The following is a 21,505-nucleotide window of genomic DNA, read 5'->3' as shown; positions in this document are numbered from 1 at the left end:
CAAAACCTAAAACGCAAGGGGAGAAATGCCAGCGTGGATCAAGCTGTGTGAGGGGCGCTAAAAGAGTGAGGTTAAGTTGGTTTTGTTTTTAACATTCCTGACACATTTAGTGATTGACGGCAATAACTCACACACCTCTTACCCTGAAAGATCTAAACTGTGTTTTCAAAAAAAATACAAAGCAGATTATGTTTCCCAGCTGTTTTTTTCTTTTTGTTCGCTCAATATTATGAGCATTGCTCCATTTCAGCCCTCGCAATAGCTGTGCAGCGACCACAATCCAGTCATATTTCCATCTGTTTCAAGCTACGAATATTTAAAATGACATATCAACAGAACAAAACTGAGATGTGATTACAATCTGAGCACTTGCAATCAACATACTTCACCCGCAGCTGTTTTTCAGTCATTTATAACCCTCATGTCCATATCAGAGCTACAATTCTCTGATTTTTTCATCCGTCTTTTGGAGATTTAGTCATTGGTGACGATGTTATAGCGGGTTAGTGTCTGCTTTAATATTTGGTGTCTGATTAACATTTGCTGGAAGAGAAAATCTATTTGTTCACTTCTTCTATAAGTACTTTCATTTTCTTGTCAATTTATTTATTTTTCCACTTAACTGCAAATTAGAATAGAAACAGTATAAAGAGCACACAAACATACTGACAGTTATAGGTAATGTACATTGTTATGGGTCAATGATGCTAATATTTGGCACAAATCTATCGATTTCCCCTTTCTGGCCTTTTCTTGCTATGAATGAATTGTGGTAGCCATGGTAGAAGCACTGTCCATGCGTGTTTCCTCATCAGTTAGTAACGCTGTACTTTATTGTACAACAATTCAATTATCAGGCTTTTTAGTTAAAAAACAGCTAGGCTAGTTTCCTAGCTTCAATTTTGATTAAATTATTTTCTAATCGGTTGCCTATTATGTCATGAATATACCCCTGTAATGTATACTGCAGTCTTTTTTTCTCTTGCTTTCTAAGATATCTCACCTGTTCGCCAAAAATGACTAATTATATCCCTGGGAATGTCTAACACCGACGTGCCAGGCATGAAAGCTTGACAGGCGTAACTACAGTAACTAAGGAGGGCGGGGCTAGATGATCGTTCTCCTAAAGGCACGCATATGCTCCGGCGCAGCCTAAGCATAGATGCAAAACCCTCTCCGTGGCTGTCGGCGACGCTGATGCATACCTCTCAAAAAATGTAACTAAACATCGCATGTAGTGGGCTGAGGTGAGAGCAGCGCGAGCCCAATAGAGCAGGTGTTTACAAGTGTGGAGTCCCGTGAAGGAGCTCCAGATGGAAACTGTTGTTTTGTGTTTACCTTATGATTAAAGTTGTTGCTTATCCGCAGATTCCCGCCTCAAAGTGAGCGAGTTTGGGCCATTTGTGCAATAAGGTAGTGCTCAGAAAAAAACACCAGCGAAGAAACTTGACACAGAGGAACATAAACACCTCACTGCCCGCTAGCGTTTCAGAAGTGTTATTGAAGAGAAACACAAACAGAGAGTAGAAGTATAAATGCTCGACTACAGCAATTGCATGTGCCGTGGGTCATGCCGATCACTCGACGCAGAAGTATAAACCAGACTTAGTTGTCCACTTAAATTAATTTTTTTTGAAAATATGACGCAACCCCCCACAGAGCTCGCTGAGGACCCCTTGTGGTCCGGGAACCGTTGCATTACTGATGACGAGTTCAGACTGCATGATTTTAGCCTCGATTTTTACTCGCCGACAGGTTTTGAGAAATCGCCGACAAATTCCTGAAATCACAGGCAAATCGGTGCTCGTGCACGTGAATGACAATCACAGTATGAACTATCAAAGACGCCATCTGAGAGAATCGCAAATGAGTCTCTGATGCCTGTGAGATATTTGGCGTGCTAAATATCTGGATCTGTCGGCGATTCAAATCATGCCGTATGAAATTAATTTTCACTGAAAATAACATCGGTATGCGATCACAGCCCATGAAAGACCAGCATTCACTTGTGTGAGTGTACCTCCAGGCCAGCGGGAGGTTGAGGGAGAAGTTAAAAGCTCTCATTTTCAGTTTATTTGAACCCAAGAAATAGAGGAAAAACTAGTGGAGGTTTGACAGAAGCACCAGTGTCTGACGTTTCATACAGAAAGTTAAAAAAGAAAGTTGAGGAGAAATTGCTAATTCCCTTCAAACCCAGGTGAACAAATATGTACATTTTCTACCCCATTAAAGGCTTCTTTCTCATTATGTAGTTAATAACAAAAGATATACTACGTGTTTTTGGCTGTGAGATGTAGTTTGGACGAAGTTGTCAGCAATTCTACCTATTGTAAAGTCATGCAATGTGAAAGCCCCGGTCGCCAATCCATCTTGTAGTGTAAACAAAGCAGCAACAAAACGTTAGCCCAGATAGTCATGCAGTGTGAAAACATCTGTGACACGACTACTTTGAAAATCATGCAGTCTGAACTTGGCATAAGTTCAAGTTGTCACAAACTTTTGATCACATGACCTTGAAAATTAATAGGTAATGGCAAATTCTGAAGTTATGTATTTCCGTGACCACCGAACTGAACCAATAAAATTGTGAAGCATTACACCCCTAATACATACATACTATTTTGTTAACATGTTCTGTGTTTGTTAAAATAACATGAGCTTGGTGATCATGTATACATACTCTCTGGACCTTTGGACCATCTCTTTTCTTGGAACGACTCGTTTACGGGGTACTGGAGCTAAAGAAAAAGTGTATTTTAGTTAAATGATTCATATTTTACACATAAGTTGAATCAAGCTTGTATAATAGATACAGAACTGACTCGTGCTACAAATAGTTATTCTTAGAGAGTAAGTTGACCTGCTCTGAGTGGCCGTGATGGTGCGGGGAAGTTGAAGAGCTCTTCTCTCTCTCTGTTGAAAATGGCCTGTAACCTCCGTTCCTCAACCAGCAACCCCAGCCGCTTCATTCGCTCCCGAGAGCGAGACACAAACTCTGGCCGATGGAGCTCCAGAGCTTCCTGTTGGAAAAGCGTCATGCAAATGTACAAAGTTATACTAAATTTAACAAAAAATCAACAGTAAATTATGTAGGGTGACACTTCACCTGAACGGGTGTTCAGAAGACTGTAATGAAATCTTTGACTAACAACCTTTTTTATTTTGACTGTAATGCAATAATGTGCCCCTTTCGTAGTAATTATTGTGAAAAGCACTTTACAAATAAACTTGGATTGAATTAAATGTTAACAGAGTGAATTAAATCATTTAACAGAGTAATGACAGTTTAAATGAGACATTGTAATGACAAATACAGTATGTTCCACTTAAAAAAGTGAAAAAAATATTCATGTCAATATAATGGCCTCATGACAGTCATGTTTATGACAGGTTTATGACAAGTTTTTTTTGTCAATATCCCCTTTCACACATACAGACCTTTCTGGAAAATTTCTGGCAGTTTTCTGGAAAGGTCTGTACGTATTAACAGGTCCTATTTGAAAATTCCGGTAAATTCGTTTTAGCAATTTTCCAGAAAGAGAAGTTGTAACATTACTGCTAATTTGCCGGAATGCTGTTCTGTGTGAACACGGAAAAAAGATTGCCGGAAAGAGCGCGTTCTTGCTTAGAATGCTGACGTGAGACGTCTACTGCAGCCAATCAGAATATTCAGACACATTCACATCTGCGCTGTTTATGAAAATAAAAGCCTTTAGACACTTTTCCAGACAGATTTAGCTGCTAGTTGTTGGTCAGATAACGTTTCTGTTCCTTCTTAATGCCAACTGTGTAAAGATTATGGATAGAATGCTTATGATAAACCACCGTTTGTTTACCTTTAAGCTCTGCTTGACGCGTGTGCACGTGATGTGCTGAAGTGCTCTGATGAGCGCCAGAACACACATTATGAACTCGACATGCGAAAGTGTTCTTCCATATGTTTTCATCGAAGTTGTTCACAATACTTATCCATCCACAGAATTTGTAATGTTGTCAAATGGCACATCTGCCTTTGGATGTCTCTGGGAAAAAAACTGCTGCATGAATGCTAAAGCTTTAATTAAAAGGGAAACCATAATGCCGGATTCCTTTTACGTTTACTAATACAAACGCAGCTGTTTTGAGCCAATTTCTGGTTAATGATGTCAGAATTTACCAGTATTTTGGAATGGATGTGTGAACGGTCTTTTCCAGAAAAATTCCAGTCCATGCCTTTATAAACAGAGCTTTTTTTAATTTACCGTTAAAGTCGTTTCTGTATTTTTTTTTTTTGAATATTTACCGGTATCACTGTGTGAAAGGGGCTTTTGTCAAGTTGTCATGACAAAGACGAAGACCAGTTGTGTAGTATTTGTTTTTGTCAAGTTGTCATAACAAACAATGTCATCTTTGCATTAAAAAGGACAACTGAGTAAATGACACTTAATGACAGTTGTCATTAGCATGCATAAAATCTCATTCATATTCTTGACGTGTTATGTTTTATGAACACCCCTTCAAGTAAAGTTTTACTATATGAGGTTACAAACCAAACAAACAGGATCCAAAATGAACACTGAGGCCCAATCCCAATTCTACTCCTTAGCCCTTCCCTTTACCACGTTCACGTGAAGGGCTAGGGGTGTCCTTATTCTTTTTAGCTTGAAGGCGTAGGGCTAAGGGGAAGGGGTAGATAGCCCTTAAAACTGAGATTTTTCAGGACCACGCTTGAAACCAATAGGTAAGATAATTTCCCAAAATACACCAGCCACAACAGCTGCACCCAGAAGTCAGGTGATGCTAATGTGGCAATAAGATCAAAACTATACTGCGGATTTACACAGTGGCAACATTTATTAATGTAAACACATAAAAACAACATTAACATTATAGCAGACACTGTAAAAAGCTCATTCCCAGCCACTAGACTTTTCTCACAGGGGATTCAAGTGTCATCAAGTGTCAGAATGTTGGGAGACTGCTGTACAGGAGCTGTTGTTATTTTAGCGTTTTTTTAAAAGCATGACAGTAAAACATAAACACTGTTATGAATACATTAAAACATGTGCTTGTTTGTTATAAGAAATCATAATAATGACTAAAAATACAAATTTGAGGATCTTCTGACTTCCGGGTGCAGCTATCCTGCCGTTGTGGCTGGTGTATTCTGGGAAATTTTCTTACCCCTTGATTTCGAGTGTGGTCCTGAAAAATCTTTGTTCGGAGGGCTATCTACCCCTTCCCCTTAGTCCTACACCTTTAAGCTAAAGAGAATTGGGACACCCCTACCCCATAGGGGCAACAGGAAGGGCTAAGGGGAATTAGGATTGGGCCTAATATGACTGCAGCTTTGGAATGAAAAAGTTAAAGGGTCACGCAACACTAAAACACATGTTTTGAGCTGTTGACAGTCATATATGTCCCACGCTGCTAAAAACACTATTAGGACACATATATTTCACTAAAAAGTGAAAACTGGTTATTTTTGCAAATTCGTACATCCGGTTTAAAACAAATTTTTGAAGCTGCGTCACGGCCATGAGATCTTAGCGTGTATTCCAGCGTGTAGACTGGCCGTCTGTACCTGGGAGAGCCTTATTACATCTCTGAGTGTGCTGCATTAATGCATGAGTAAGGCTTGGGTCAAACCAATCAGTTCGCTCTATCGTGCAACTTCATTAATATTCATTAATGTTACAGTGTTCAGACGGCAGAGAGATGCTGCGTTGTGTTGCCAAAACAAGCGTGCAGTGTTGCTTTCTAACTATTACACCGAGTTAGCACATGTTAGCACCACAATCAAACTTACCGTTGTGCAGGATTTTCACCGCATTTTGTGACAGGAATAACACACACGGCTTTCAGATGCTACCTGCCGAGTGCATCTAAGTATCTGGGAAATGTCGAGGATTTTTTCCACTCGTTCGCCGTGTGGTATCAAAGATAGCATGAAAAATACAGGCTTAGAGCAATCCCTCGAATCAAATATCTCGTTTGTCACGAGGGGCATGAAAGAAATTTCCTGAATGAAAGAGCCAAACTGTAGTTAAAGTCCACCATTTAATAATTTGGCAAATAATATAATTACTGATGTCCAAGTAAACACAGTCCGTCTTTCTCCCCTGTGTGTGTGTGTGTGTGTGTCTTGACAGAAAATCCGCGCGTGCCCAAATCAACACTCCCATTTTTATGCCAATTTTTTACAGAGCCTCCCTCTTTTGCTCCTCTGACACTCCCCCTAAGCAGAGCTGGACACGCCCACTTTCCTGACTTTTTCCAAAGTAAAGGTGTGAAAACACCCTACTAAAGCAAGGGGGTTTCATGGCCCTTTAAAGCTATCCTTGGTGTGAGCAAGCTTCAGAACTCTGGCATGTTGATGGAATAAATCATTAAAAAATCACCTGCAGTGAAAGACGAACAAGAGCTGAGGTTTTGTCACTGATGTCCGTCTCCATCGCTGTTCTGGTTTCTGTCTGCCTCTCCTGCTCTTGCTGATTCTGTCTCTCCCTTAACGGTTCTCTGCTCGATTCTCTCCAAGGTCGAGTCCTGCTGTAAGGCTCAAACCAGGCTTGGCTTATGGAAGGTTCTGACTCGTTCTGTGGCTGGTTTTCCTTGCGGCCGTCAAACTTCAGCTCATCAGCAGAAACAAACCATGACACACCTTGAAGACAACATGATATTTAAAAGAGCAAGAATTAAGCCTTGATCACACACCAAATGGGCTTTTTAAGCTGAGAACTGCTTTTACTGAATGGTCTACTAATGGCCGCAAGCATTTTAAGTGCTGCTTATGCACCCTGCGCGCCTTGCTTTTTGACAGTTAAGAGTTAAAAAGTCAACTCTGAGCGAAAAAAGCGACTATGTCAGTCACTGTTCATTCTCCAATCAAATGAAAGCAGAGGCAGGGTTTCCGCTGTGGCAGCAGTGTTTCTGGTGTCAAGATGAATACGGAGACTTTTAAAGATGGAGGCTAGTGGTCACTATTTTGAGTTATCCAGAGCGGTATGGCTTCACAAATCTTAAATATCACAACATTATTAAATATTACAATTGTAATAATATCAACAGCAGCGCTCGCGCACAATACGCAGATGATTCAGTCGTTGCCTAGCAAAAAGGCAACAAAAAAAAGGCAGTGTAGTGCACCTCATGCACAGAAAAGCACATTCGGTGTGATCAGCCCTAAAAAAACAGCAGTAAACAGGTTTGTGTGTGTGTGTTTGTGAACATGTAATATATACCATGCGGGTAACGTGTCCGCACACTCTTATTGCTGGAGTCTCTCTTCAGAGCTGTTTGGATTGGTTTAGCTGTGGAGGCAGTAGGGATGGGAATACCATTCTGAAGGCCACTGCCAAATTTGTTTGATGAAGAGACATTTTTGAAAGCACCTGGAGAGGGAAATACGGTGCCTACATCTCGAGTGTGCTTTCGTGTGCCGTTTATCACAATCTCCAAATCACCTGCACAAAAAATAAATATAAACAGTGTACAAAAACTCAGACGATGCCTTTCATTGCTGGGAATCACTTTTTCTTTTTTTTCTCTCTCAGGTTGTGTTGTGGAAAAAAGTTTGTCGTTGTGGTACTGACCTGCCTGCACACTTTTGCTGACCAGTTTGACTTTTGACTTTTTGGTTTTAAGGCTGTAGACGCCTCTTTGAGAATGGTGGAATGAAGTGCTTGAAGATGATAAAGAGCCAGCAGAGACCTGCAAGAACAACAGATGATTAGACAGCTTATTAAACAATCTGTATCTTCAATCAATATGTTCAGGGTATTTGCAGGAATCCTAAAGTTATTACAAAACCTTTTTAAGACTTTTAACAGACCTTCCCAGAATATTTTAACACCTTGTTGCCACTTTAAGTTCTAATCAGTATCAAACCTTTAACTTAATAAACAGTTGCTAATAAATAGTTGTAGTTAAATGAATCAATAAAGCATAACCATTCAAAAGAACTCAGATAAGCTCAGAAGAAACAAAGCTTGAAAGAATAAATTACCCGGTTGTTTTCAGCCACTGTCTAAACTCGTCTTTCTCCAACCAGGAGTACGCAAACGTACATTTTTCCATTTTGCTGTCTACTTCACTCAATAGTTTTGCTAAATGTGGAGAGCACCAGATCATCTTCCAGCGTTTGTCGCAAATTAAGTGACATCACCTGGACGAAGGAACTTGGCCGGACATGTCCCGAACCAATCGCATGGATCGAGCATATTAGGAGGAAAATAAATATATTTATGCTTTTTTGGAGTCAAACACTATGTACAACGCTTGAAGAAAATTAAAGACCTCGTAAAAACGCGATGAAGAAATTTTTATACCTTTTAAAGGCCTTAATTTTCTCTTTTTATACTTTTAAGACCTCTTTGACACCCTGATCTATCTTTTCTTTCACCAAACAAAACCGTTAACATTAGAGCTTATCGATACTTCAGTCTTTTATAATGTAGCACCGATAACGATAAAGTACTGAGTTTCGGTACCCAGCCCTAATTGTGCTTACTGCTCTAAAATAAATTCTTTTTAAATGTCTGAATAAAAAAAAAACTTTTCCCCTATTGAACACAATATATTTGATTTTAAGAAATATTAATAATATTTTGGATCCTATTTTGGGTCCTATTTTGGTGGAGACAGTAGCTATGTTTCCATCCAAAAATGCGAATAAATTTTATGCACAAAACTGAATTATCGCATAAAATTTGTGCGAATGAAGCATCGTTTCCATCCAACGAGTCAAAGCAAACAAAATCGTCACTTCCTGATTAACTGGTGCCAAATATCAACAGTAAAAACTGCATTTGCTGCAGTAGGAGAAGCTGCATCAATCTTTTCTAAATGAATGCGCCTCAGAAGACAATCCTGACAAGCAGTGAGCGCACAGTGGCGTTTGAAGGTGTCAGACGCGGAGCACAGGCGCTCTCGATTCTGGAGGTCATTAATAATATAATAACATTAATACTGAAATGGTAAGGCGTTTTATAATGACCAAAACAACATTTCAGATGTTTTATAATGTGCTCAGCCTGACGTTTTATCCATTCACAAACATTTTAAGCATCACATGATCTCTTTTAAGAAAATCACATGACCTTTTTTAATGCGCATGCTGGATTTTGTGCGGTATAAGTGTTTCCATCGCAGTTTATGAGCATCTTTTCTTATCGAATAAAAAGTTTATCCTACCCAGTTAGGGGCATAAGTTGTTTATGCGCATTTTCAAAATGTATGCGCATCATAGCGTTTCCATCAACTGTTTTTTTCTTATGCGCATTTGCAAAATATAGGTGGATGGAAACATAGCTACTGTTGTCCTAAAGAAATCAAATAAAATATTAGTAAAAAAAAAAAAAGTACATATATAAAGTAGGAATAGTTCAGTAGTTTGATGGCTAACTACCATTTTTTTCTAGTCATTTTCCCCACAGGAAAATAAAAGTTCAAAAACAACTGCAAAAAAAAGCTTATGTCCACATTGCAAAATAAGATCCCTCTTGCGATTAATTATTCAATCTGGCTCCTAATCCTATAAACCTCTGATCTTACAAATTACTCACTGCATTCCAGAATAAAGATATGTTTTTTTGTATTTGTTGACCACTTTTCAAATCACTTGACTTGACTATATTTAAAAATACACACAATAAATTCAAAGCAGAAATGAAAAGTCTTACTGTGGAGTCATCTGTATTGTCTGTTGTGACAGAGACTGCAGCATCTTTAGTACTTGGTTTCCTTCGACTTGTTTTCTTTGCGTTGATGCTGTTGTAAAGTCTGAGCAAGCTGCCGTCGCTTTTCATTCCTTCACGTGCGACTCTGTGAGCTCCAAAAGCTCTCTGCAGTCTCTCTGTGTCCACAGTGGAAACACTACTGCTGGTCTCCACAGACTCGTCTCTCTCAGCAGGACAGAGATGCACTTTGCCTTGTCCTTCATCCTGAACCCACGCATGCTTTGGAGGCGCTTTTAACTGCACTCTTTCTCTTTGCTCTTCTTCTTCTTGGTTTCTCATCCTGTCATACTCTCCATTGCCACTGTCTGATGACTGCTGAACACTATGGTCTGTTGGAGTGGTGTTGTGAATGAGACGAGACAAGCGCTCCAGTCTATCTAGCAGAGACGTCTCTCCGTCATTGATGGATCGGGACTCCTCTGTGCTCCATTTTTCATTAAAGCGACGCCACAGCTGGTCTAGCGAACTTGTGATCTCCAGGCTAACATCATGAGGTGTTCTGTCCTTCCCTTTCTTGTTCCCCCTGTAGGGTCTTCTGTTTGGCTGAGAAGATGAGTAGTGTGGTTCTCGAGGTATTTTAGGCTCCTGTGTGGTGCTGTTATGAAAATGGACATGGTCCATACTGTTGTCTGCCTCCATGTTCAGGGGGACAAAATGGTCTTCCTTATCGTTATACTCTGCATCTATGCCAACAGTCTCCATGTTCTTCTTTGAGACTTCGGGAGCGGTACTGACAAAAGTGCTTGCTGATTTTGGAGGACAATCTCCACTGGAAACTGAAAGCAGGACAGATTAAAATGTGTTTGTGTTGATAATGTGTTATAGTAACAGTCCATGGCAGTCCAAGTATTACATAGATTCTTTGTAAAGCACCAATTCGGGTTCATGCACTTTTTTGGCGATAACTTGAACTTACTGACGTATCCAAGATGCTACCAATTTTTATTATGTTTTTATCAATTTCAGAGCTTTTTTGTAAAAATGTTAACTCTGCTAATGTAGAATCATCAAATACTATTGGATATTCGTCTATCTTTAAGTAATCTGGTCTACAACCTTGCAAATAAAATCCACTTGTTCACTTCAGTTTTTAGCCTAGAACGAGATGTTGATATATATTTGAAGAGTTCAGAAGCAAAACCCTCTAAATCCATCAGACCTCTTTTCTTGTAAATGAGCATTTTCTATCAGGCTCCCCTAATTAAGCTTAGGAGTTTCATTTTATAGGTAATGATAAGGTTATTAGCTAGTAAATAAAATTACGTTTTTTTTTTTTTTTTTTCAAAAATATCACTTTGGAGAATTCTTTGGTTTTTAACAATGTAGATTTTCTTTGACGTCAAAACCAGCAAAAATCACTTGTGCTTTCTTTTTTTTTTTTTTTTTTTTTTTGCAAAAACCTCTAAATCCACTCATTGGGACAAGACATTGCAATTAGCTGAAAAATCCCTAAAGATGCTTTTAGAAATTATTTTACCAAACATAAAAAACATTACACAAACCACCTAAAATTAAAAATACATCTGCCAAGTAAGTGGTGGTTCATTCCACTGTGGTAATCCCTGATAAACCAGGGACAAAGCAGAAGGGAAATGAATGCATGAAATCTGTCAGGTAAGTGCATTAGTCAATAACAATAAAACCGACATTAATTAAATCTTAACTTGTGTGTTAAAAACAAATAAATAAAAAGAAAATAATATGCTTAAAAAACAAATAGATTTACGTAGTTTGAAGGGTAAAACAATGGGTTTAGAACATTTAATGGAATGACAATAAAGCATTTTTTTTGTACTTTAAATGTGCCCTATGGTGTGACATAGCAAAGTAAAAAGAAAAAAAAACAACTCTTAATACTGTACAAATACCATGAGAGCAGTTTACCTTCATTGTTGGACACTTGTCTTTACACAGTGCTATTTATTTGATATGAAATTATGAATAATATTTGTTTTTCTCAATGGGATAGAGGGGTGTTACACCAAAAGACAACAAAGCATTTTTATTAATGGGACCAAAAAAGTTAAATATATAGCAGCCAGGTGCACATCATGGGTTTAGTCACAAGATCTTGAATGGGGTCCTTCCTCCAACTACTTAAAGTTTTCAGTGGGATTGACTAATTTGACCAATTGACCAAAACTTTTCCAGGCCTGGAAAATGTCATGTCAATATTCCATGACTTTTTCAGGTTTTTCATGATCGTATGAGCCCTGAATTTATTACTAATTGTATGATTTTATTTTTAATTTATAAGAGCTGTAGTTTATTGAATCATGCTTGAGACAGTTACACCATAGGAAAGTTTACCAAAGCTAAAACTAGAGCTAATTTAACAAAATATAATAAATTAATATGTTAAGGGAAAATATTAAATAATATTTTAATAAAAAAGAAAAATCAAGAAAACATTTTAAAAACAAATTTAAATTTACTGTAGTTTTTTTTTTTTGCAATACCTCATGTAAGTTTAAATTTATTATCTTTTATAACTAATGTTGTTCGGTGACAAAATTCATGATAAAGAAATTAATATAACTATTTAATAAAACAGTTTTTTTTTTTAAATGCACCAAAATTTATTGTCTATATATACTGAGAATAAGACAAAAATATTGGTAAATATATATATATATATATATATATATATATATATATATATATATATATATATAAATAGTTTTAATAACTGATTTATTTTATCTTTGCCATGATGACAGTAAATAATATTTGACTAGATATTTTTCAAGACACTTCTATACAGCTTAAAGTGACATTTAAAGGCTTAACTGGGTTAATTAGGTTAACTAGGCAGGTTAGGGTAATTAGGCAAGTTATTGTATAATGATGATTTGTTCTGTAGACTATAGAAGAAGAAATTTTTTTTATAATTTTGACCTTAAAAAAATAAAAAGTGCTTTTATTCTAGCTGAAATAAAACAAATAAGCCTTTCCATAGAAGAAAAAATATTATCAGACATATTGTGAAAATGTCCTTGCTCTGTTAAATATAATTTAGGAAATATTTAAAAAAGAAAAAATTAAACAAAATCAAAGGCGGGCTAATAATTCTGACTTTAACTGTATATATATATATATATATATATATATATATATATATATATATATATATATATATATACATACATACATACATATATATATATATATATACATATGCATATATATATATATACATATGCATATATATATATATATATATATATATATATATATATATATATATATATAAATCAGTTGTATATATATAACAGATTATTCATTATTATTTAAAGACATAACTCATTTTGAATAATCCGTAGAAATTGGGAGGGATAAAAAAATAAAGGTAATAACAAAGCTCTTACCAGTGTCATTTTAGCATGGTGTTCCTATTGCTGTTTTATTGATGGTTTGAATTAGATAGATAGATTTAGCATTTATTTTTGTTTTATCAATTTTTGAAGCAGCTTAAATACAATTGCACTAGTATAGAGAGTATTAAAATATTTTGTATTACAAAACAACGTGGATGAATAAATGACGACCATTTAAATGATTTAGAATGAAGCAACTATTTGAGATATTTAACTAACAGAAACACTGCTGTACATCTTACCTTTGTTCATATTGGTCCTCTTACTGTAGATGCCTTCCTTGTGCTTTGGTGTAATTGTGTTGTCTTCTTGCTCTCTAGAGCCTAAAATGTCTTTATTGAAGTGAGGAGGAACAGCATCATCAGAATCTGTAAAGCAAGCATGAGAGAGCTGGATTACACACAGGACAAACAAACGGAGGCCCAGAGAGGTTTGGCATGTGGATCAGATGAGGATTCTGTTCTTGGATTGTGTTTCACGTGGACAAAGCCCATGAATAATGCAGGACCGGGTGAGAGTGTGAACCATCTGCAAGGCTCAGAGGGGAGGGGCTAGAGGACGTATAAGTAGTAACCCATTATTACTCAACACACATCGTTATATATGGAAAATTTGGATTTGACATCAGCCTGAACAAAACCGGTGCACATTAATTGCCTTTTTTTATCATATAATACATTTTTATTTCAGCAACAACAAGTATTTTTAAGGTAAAAACATTTCATTAAAGGTCTGGTGAAGTGCTTTTAAATGTGCATTTTCATTCAAGGCTTGGCATAATTTTAATTGAAAAATCAAGAGGAAGGGACATAATGTAGCCCCTCCCCTTTATAAATGAAACAGCCAATAGTGTATTGTTTTATAACTGCTCTGCAAGTAAGAGTAATTAAGTTCAAGCAAAGTCCCTTTAAGGCAAGTCATTCGACTCGGTGGCCATCTCTGAAACACCTTTCGGGCAGTATGCTTGGTCACTCTGTCTGAATGGGAAATCATCAAATTCTCCAAAACTGCTTGCCAACCTTACGATTGAATTTTATATTAGGAATCACCAATAAAATTGAAAAGCAAACGTCCCCTTAGATTAATTTTTAAACATCCAAATCACATAAAATCTGCAGAAACTCACGTCTGGTCCGAACCCCTCCCCCAGAGTATCGTCAGTCTATAGCGATCAATGATTGGCTCCTTTACTAGAAAGCGGGCAATATTTGCCATATAGTGATCGACGATTGGCTCCTGTACTAGTAGGCGGGGCTTTATTCACCATATTGACCGTTACACTTTTTCCCACTCAAAAAGATACAAGTGACATGTCTTGTGTATTGTATAAGCTTTGTCTCATTTCAGAGGCTGCATCCTTCGAAGGATGCATTCGAATGTGCTGAGTCATCGCGGCTGACAAAGGCTCTCATTGAAAAAAAAGGCTCCTTCAAACGCAGCCTTCGTTTCCCAGGTAACGAAGGACACAACAGATGGATCCTTCGTGGCCTCGATTATCCCAAGATTCATTGCATGCTGATAACTGCAGGCATTTTTAAAAAAGACACTGGGGATTAAATGTATGGCTGCGTCCGAAACCGCATACTTCCATACTATACAGTGTGCTAAAAACAGTTTGCGAACCGAGTTGTTTATCCGAATGCATAGAATTCAAAAATGCGAGAAGTACCCGGATGACTTACTACTTCCGGCGAGATTCCGAAGTGTGCATCCCATGCACGCTCCGCTATCCTATGATGCCCCATGAGAGAATTCATTAATGGGAGTGAAGCGACGCAACTGACGCAGATATGTCACGTGACCATGACAAAATGGCACATGTAGTACGTCAGAATTCCATTCAAACTTCTCACATTTATACTGTATAGACCGTACTTTTCTAACGGCCAAGTAGTACATTTAAACACGAGTAGTAAATTTTTATACTTTAAAAACAAAAGTTATTACAAATTTTATTGCTGCTTGTTAACCTTAAGGTGTTATTTACACCTTGCTAGGTAATGAGATCTGTCTTCTGTAGGCTAGATCGTCTTATTTCAAAACGCTCGGTTCGGCCTGTGTGGACTTTGAAGGACTCACCTTTGAAGTCTACATTCTTCGGAGGATGCAGCCTCTGAAATAAGACTTGGCTATCATCTGTGGTTCAAGTGAATTATCATATGTGAAGTGTATTGAAGGGGGCGGGGCATGTCAGAAGGCTTTTTCATGTCAGATACTAGAGAGAATTTGATTAGTCATGATTTGATGAGAAACTGAAGTAAGAGGTGACGTGAATAAAACTGATGATCTATTTAGGTCGAAGTGACAAACTACAGTTTTACATGTTTATATTATTTTTAGATCTTCTAAACATGAATTTTGTCACTGTTTTGTTGCGCACTAGCTTATTGATATCCTAAAAAAACTTTTATTAAATATACAATTATAAAACAAACAAATTAATAAATAAGTTAGATATGATTTTTAATGTTAATATATGATTTAAAAAAAAATTTATTCTGGTGATACGTTGCTGAACAGTGAGTGAGTTTATTTCTTTAAAAAAAAGCCTTCTGCAGTCATTAAAAGCTTGACAGTGCAATAGAATGTGCTTTACAGTAATAGGAATTTTGAGTGAGCTCAAAAAAACACAAGTTAGCCTTGTATGTCCAATGAGTCATCTGGTAAAAATCACTTGACCGAATCAATCACCAATCGTTGTGTCTTTCATTGTGTAATATCTTGCCGAGATATTATTAGTCAAATAAAATTATATACTGCAGAAAAATGAAAATGTCCCTAAAACAAGCTAAATAATCTTCAAGTAGGGTAGGCAAAAATAATCTTAAGGAAAAATTTTATTTAGACTTATTTTTTCAAAAAAACAAAGCAACATTTTTAACTAGTCTAAGAAATGCTTCTTGGTTTAAGAATTATTAGATATTTGGACTAGAAGCAAGACAACAATTTTAAGTGAGTAAAGCATATCTGCAGTGTAAAATGCCTTTGAAATCATCATTCAGTTCTTTTCGCTTGATCCCTTTATTAATCTGGGGTCGCCACAGCAGAATGAACCGCCAACTTATCCAGCATATGTTTTACGCAGCGGATGCCCTTCCAGCTGCAACCCATCACTGGGAAACATCTATACAATCTCATTCACACACACATACAATAAGGACAATTTAGCTTACCCAATTCACCTATAGCACATGTCTTTGGACTTGTGGGGGACACCTGAGCACCCGGAGGAAACCCATACACCAACATGGGGAGAACATGCAAACTCCACACAGAAACGCCAACTGACCCAGCCCAGGCTCAAACCAGCGACCTTCTTGCTGTCAGGCAATCATGCTACCCACAGTGTAGCCTCTTTGAAATCATTTGAAAAAAAATGTATACCTGGGTGAGAACTTTCCACAGTTGTGTCAGAGCGACCAGGAGAAAGTTCTGGATCAACCTGCGGCATGTAGAACAGCTCGGAGCTTCCATGAGGTTTGTATGGCAGCAGTGTGGGCACAGCTGAAGCAAATGAGAAAAAACAATTCAAGTGATTCAAATACCAGCACACTCAAATGCCATAAAAAGCTTAATAATAATAAAATCTCCATCATGTACCTGCTGTGCCGTATGCAGTTTGACCAGAGAGAGTTCTGGATTTCATGTCCAGCCTGTTAGAGGGAGCAGAGGATTGTGTGTGTCTGGCTGGAAAGCGTGCACTGACTCTTCCTGTGTTCTGGCCTTGAACCCGTTCTCTGTATTCATATGAACTGACATGATTTAATGTTGAGATTCTGTGCATGGGCTCCAGTTGTGGATCAGCCACGCTTGGCACTATGGGTCTTTGAAGCGCGACATCTTGACTGATGTTTTGAGTGGATTTCTCAAAACGAATCTGATTTTTGGGTTTAGGTGATAAGGTGACATGTATGTGAGAGAGGTGGGACTTGTTATTGAAGGTTGAGCTTGTGACATTATAATCGATGTGAGACATTCTCTGGGCTTTATCTGTAATTGTGTTCTCTTGTTTATCCTCAGTTGTTTTCTTCTCGTCAATATGCTGTCCTTCTGTTTCTTTTTCTCTGTCAGAGTCTTTAGTTCCAGCAGGCGTCTCATTGGCTGAACCAACATTAGTTATTTTCAGGGTACCTGTGACCGGACTGTGTGGTGGTGACTGTGGAGATGGAGTACGGCGAGTGGTTGATATAGTAATAGAAGTAAAGGGCTTGGTGCTAAAGCCTTCTCTAAGAGCGATCTCATGTACTTTGGCTTCAAGATCCTGAACTGTGCTCAAAGGATTTGAAGGGGCTTTCTGCAGCTGATCTGAGAGACGATTCTCCATGTTACGCAGTCCAACATAACCCTTTGTCTGCTGAGATTCAAGGCCAATACTTGACTGTGCACTGCCCTCGGAATCTGAGCTCCACTGAGAAACAAAACAAGACAAACAGAGAGCATATATTAATACTAATCAATACATCAGTGCTTGGGAGGAATGTGTGGAAGTAGATTGTGAGTTTCAGAGGAAACACTGCAAACATGTGGACACAGAAGAAAGTCACACAAACAGCTTTACCTTGAACACAGTCTATCAGGAGTGTTGATAATGCAGTCTGCCGCACCAAAAACAAAACTCATATTATTTCACCATAAAGTGAGACACTTAGATTGTTCAAACTCAAAGTGATAACAATAATTATGTCATTTTATGGCCAGCAATTAATTAGTGCCGGTTACTGGCAATTACAAGTCTGTACGGATTTGTCTATTAAAGTTGCAGTAGGTGATCTGCCAGAATCCTAGCATTAGCATAATAGCTTAGATATTTTATGACCCTCCCCTGCAGTCTAAAGCCACGCCTCCTCAAGGGCCTTCTCACACTATGCTATCTGAACCGTGCCCAGACTCGTTTCTCGGATCGTTTGAGAAGTGTGAGTTCTCTGAATCGGGCTCAGGCACGGTTCACTTGGCCGGCTCAGGCCTGTTTAGAGGAGGTGTGTCAGAGAGCTGTTCACTTGGGCTTTGGCGCGGTCCACTTATTGTGTGAGTGCAAAGCGTGCCAGAGCCCGAAACTGAAGACGAGACGTGACTTTTACAGCACTGTTTTATATGTGTTTATTAATAATTTTTACCGTTCAATGAACACAAACTGTCGTAGATTATTAGACACAAACCCTGCACGACAGCTGCAGCTTTAGCAAACCACTTACCTGTAGCACGAGTACTTTATGATTGTTTATGAGCGTCAAAAGTGGCTGATCTGTTCGGCGAGATATTTGACTGCGTCACTGCATCCCAAACATATAAAACAATATAACTAGAGAAATCTCCACTGTGCTGAGCGAAAGCGCTTAATGAACAGCGCATCATTGATGACGTAAGTGTGCCAAGGCCTGAATGCAATGTGAATGCGGGGCGTTGGGGGAGACGGGAGGGGGGATAACCGTGCTTTGGCCCGGTTCAAGACAACTGTACATACTGTGAGTACGCCCCAAGTCATACATGCACACTGATTAGATATAACACTAGATCATGTCCTTCACCAGTTAGAAAATGGTATGATAACCTTGGATAAAAATATCACGGTTTTATGGTATCACAGTATTGTGATTAATGCTCTAAAATATATTCTGGTTAAAAAAAAATGTTTTCCCCTTTGAACACAATATTATCTATTTGAAGAGTTCACCCTTAGCTGATGATTGATTATGAAGGGAGGAAACCGGAGAGCCCAGTAAAAACCCACGCAAATACAAGGAGAACATGCAAACTCTGCACAGAAATGCCGACCTGGCCAGGAAGTGTCAGAGCCGGTGACATTCTTGCTGTGCGGCCGTGGTGCTAACCACTAGGCCTCCATGCTGCCCTGACAAGAAAATGGTAGGAGTAGGTGTGGAAGGGGGAATTCTTTATGACGAAGATAGTTGAAGTAAGATACTCTATTTATTTATAGTGGTTAAGGAGTCGTCTGATTGATAAATCAGTGTTAGCTAATGTGGACCAGGTACTATCAATCATAAGCACGTGCTCCTCTCGAAATTAGTTTATAAATAAACTTCACTTTGAGAAAAATTTTAAATATTTTGGAACAGTAAATATGTCAGGATAAATAACTCAAATTAATTATTGACTTCTGCTGTCTTCATTTGTTTCAAAAATACAGACTCTTTAAATGTCATCTTTTGATAACTTTTCTTCTGGAGATACTGCTGTCCTAAAAAACAAAAAAAAACGTAAATAAAAAAAATCTTACACATACCTTAGGAACAGTATTACATAATATTTTGGCGGCTTTAAAACCTTGAGTTTTCACACGATGGTATACCTTGAAAACGGTTATCGCCCCATGCCTAGTGAATATAAATCAAACTTCACCTCAGTAAAGTTGGTTAGGCACTTTTACGTATGTTTTGTTAAAAACGGAAATAAAAATTAGTTCAGAAATAAAGCAGTGCTAAAAAACAGAAACTACTGATACGAGTTTGTTAGTATCACAGCTCCGTCAGTGAGAGTGGTTGAGATCGAGCACATCAAACAAAATGCAAATGAGCAGTGTACTGAAGTGGGTGGACATGTCAGATACTAGAGAGCATTTGATTGGTCAGAAGATTTGATGAGAAACTGAAGTATGAGTCGACGTCAAAAAAATTGTGGAACCATTAAGGCTGAAGTGACAAACTGCAAGCTTTGAATGTTTCTATCTTCAAAATGCTAATTTTGTCAGTTTTGTAGCACATTCGCTTATGGACATGCCTAAGACTAGGGCTGCTCGATTATGGGGAAAAAAATTATAATTACGATTATATTGGTCATCATTGGAATCACGATTAATTAAATGATATACAGTTGAAGTAAAAATTATTTGCCTTCCTGTGAGTTTTTAAAAAATAAATATTTCCTAAATGATATTCAACAGAGCAAGGAAATTCTCACAGCATTTCCTCTAATATTTTTTCTTCTGGAGAAAGTCTTATTTGTTTTGTCTTGGGTAGAATAAAAGCAGGTTTAAATATTTTGAAAACTATTTTAAGGTCAATATTATTAGCCCCCCTAAGCAATATATGTTTTGACTGTCTGCAGAAGAAACTATGTTATACGATGACTTGCATAATTACCCTAACTTGCCTAATTAACACAATTATGCCTTTCAATTGCACTTCAAGCTGAATGCTTGGATCTTCAAAAATATGTAGTAAAATATCATGTGCTGTCATCTTGGCAAAGATAGAATAAAATAGAATATAAATATGAAACAAACTGTGCTTTAAGCATATTCACTGTAAGAAAAAAACTTTAATTTTAGCCACAAAAGTCCTGCAGTCAAGTGAGGAATTTTGTCCTTTTGTTGTTTGATTAATAATTTAAACAATCGGCAGCAGGAATATTGTGCGTTGTCACTTTAAGAGCAGTGCGATTCTGATTTATGGTTTCACTTTCACATGTCTTTTGATTCTCAACTCATTTGTTACATAAATTAGGGTTAATGTAAATAATCACTAAACACTGCATTTTGACCAAGCGGCAACCTCCCGCTCTCCCTTATAAAGCAAATACATAAGTAACTGAAACTGCAATTCATCAAAATTCCACTAGTCCTGGCTCCATATAGAGCAAATTTTTAGGGAGCCCACTGTTAAAATGGCCAACTTTACAGCAGAAAACAAGGTGTTTACAGCCTGGTACAAAGAATGATTTTGGTTCATATAGCTAATATTACCCTTCATGACAACTGTGAGGGGGTGAATATTTTTATAACTCATCCGTTTCATTTATATTAAGTTATTTTACGTCTGCATAATTAAGGGCATGGCCACTTAAATGTGACAGTTAGGTCTCGCTGGTCGCAGTCACATCACCTCATCTGATTCCGGCTGATTAGCCGCTAAACTCGACATATACATGGTATTTTTGCTTTGTTTTATATTGCTTTAAACAGTCAGTTGCCTTTTGGAATTATTTCTTACAATTATCAGATGATATGGCATGCTGTGTGGACTTAATTGTGCTTACAAACTATTCATGTGGAAGGTGAAATTAAATGGGGAGTGAAATTAAAGACTTATATACCATATCTATAAATGTATTATTTTTTTTAAAGATCATTTATCATTTATATTTTTCTTTAGAACTGTAATACACTCCAGAATCCAAGTGGTGCTCGCTGCAGAGCCATTTGAGGAGAGCTGAGCTCCAGCGAGGGGGAGCTTAAGCTTGAGCTCCACCTTTTTTGCACTTCTTCTACGAGTGATGTCACTGGGGGTAGGGTTAGGGGTGAGGTTGGTGTACGCATTAAAACAGCTTACAGGAGGAGGAGCGACAGCTCATGCTCCCCCTCGCTGGAGCTCAGCTCTCCTCAAATGGCTCTGCAGCGAGCACCCTCTCCCAGAATCTGACAGACTGATTAGCTGTGGGCTCTAGAAGAGATCTAAA

The 21,505-nt window shown here is 37.8% G+C and overlaps 1 protein-coding gene across 4 annotated transcripts in view; it reads right to left on the bottom strand.

The window, feature by feature from the left end:
- Positions 1 to 21,505, bottom strand: part of alms1 (ALMS1 centrosome and basal body associated protein) — a 37,564-nt gene that overhangs the window by 4,101 nt on the left and 11,958 nt on the right. For 2 of the 4 annotated variants that reach the window (XM_073920687.1, XM_685283.10), the window contains exons 8-16: positions 16,694 to 17,501; positions 16,478 to 16,597; positions 13,336 to 13,461; positions 9,660 to 10,492; positions 7,572 to 7,689; positions 7,221 to 7,442; positions 6,381 to 6,640; positions 2,861 to 3,020; positions 2,681 to 2,738 (exon numbers count right to left, since the gene is read on the bottom strand). In XM_073920687.1, the coding sequence (XP_073776788.1) occupies positions 2,681 to 2,738; positions 2,861 to 3,020; positions 6,381 to 6,640; positions 7,221 to 7,442; positions 7,572 to 7,689; positions 9,660 to 10,492; positions 13,336 to 13,461; positions 16,478 to 16,597; positions 16,694 to 17,501 (2,705 nt within the window). Of the gene's footprint in view, positions 1 to 1,338; positions 2,739 to 2,860; positions 3,021 to 6,380; positions 6,641 to 7,220; positions 7,443 to 7,571; positions 7,690 to 9,659; positions 10,493 to 13,335; positions 13,462 to 16,477; positions 16,598 to 16,693; positions 17,502 to 17,651; positions 17,689 to 21,505 lie in introns of those variants that run through there. The other 2 variants (XR_012389154.1, XR_012389155.1) reach the window with 2 other exon arrangements.

The sequence above is a fragment of the Danio rerio genome, chromosome 13 (assembly GCF_049306965.1).
Source record: "Danio rerio strain Tuebingen ecotype United States chromosome 13, GRCz12tu, whole genome shotgun sequence".
NCBI classification, from domain to species: Eukaryota; Metazoa; Chordata; class Actinopteri; order Cypriniformes; family Danionidae; genus Danio; species Danio rerio.
The sequence above is the reverse complement of the archived record's forward strand: the minus strand, read 5'-3'. Positions and strand labels throughout refer to the sequence as shown.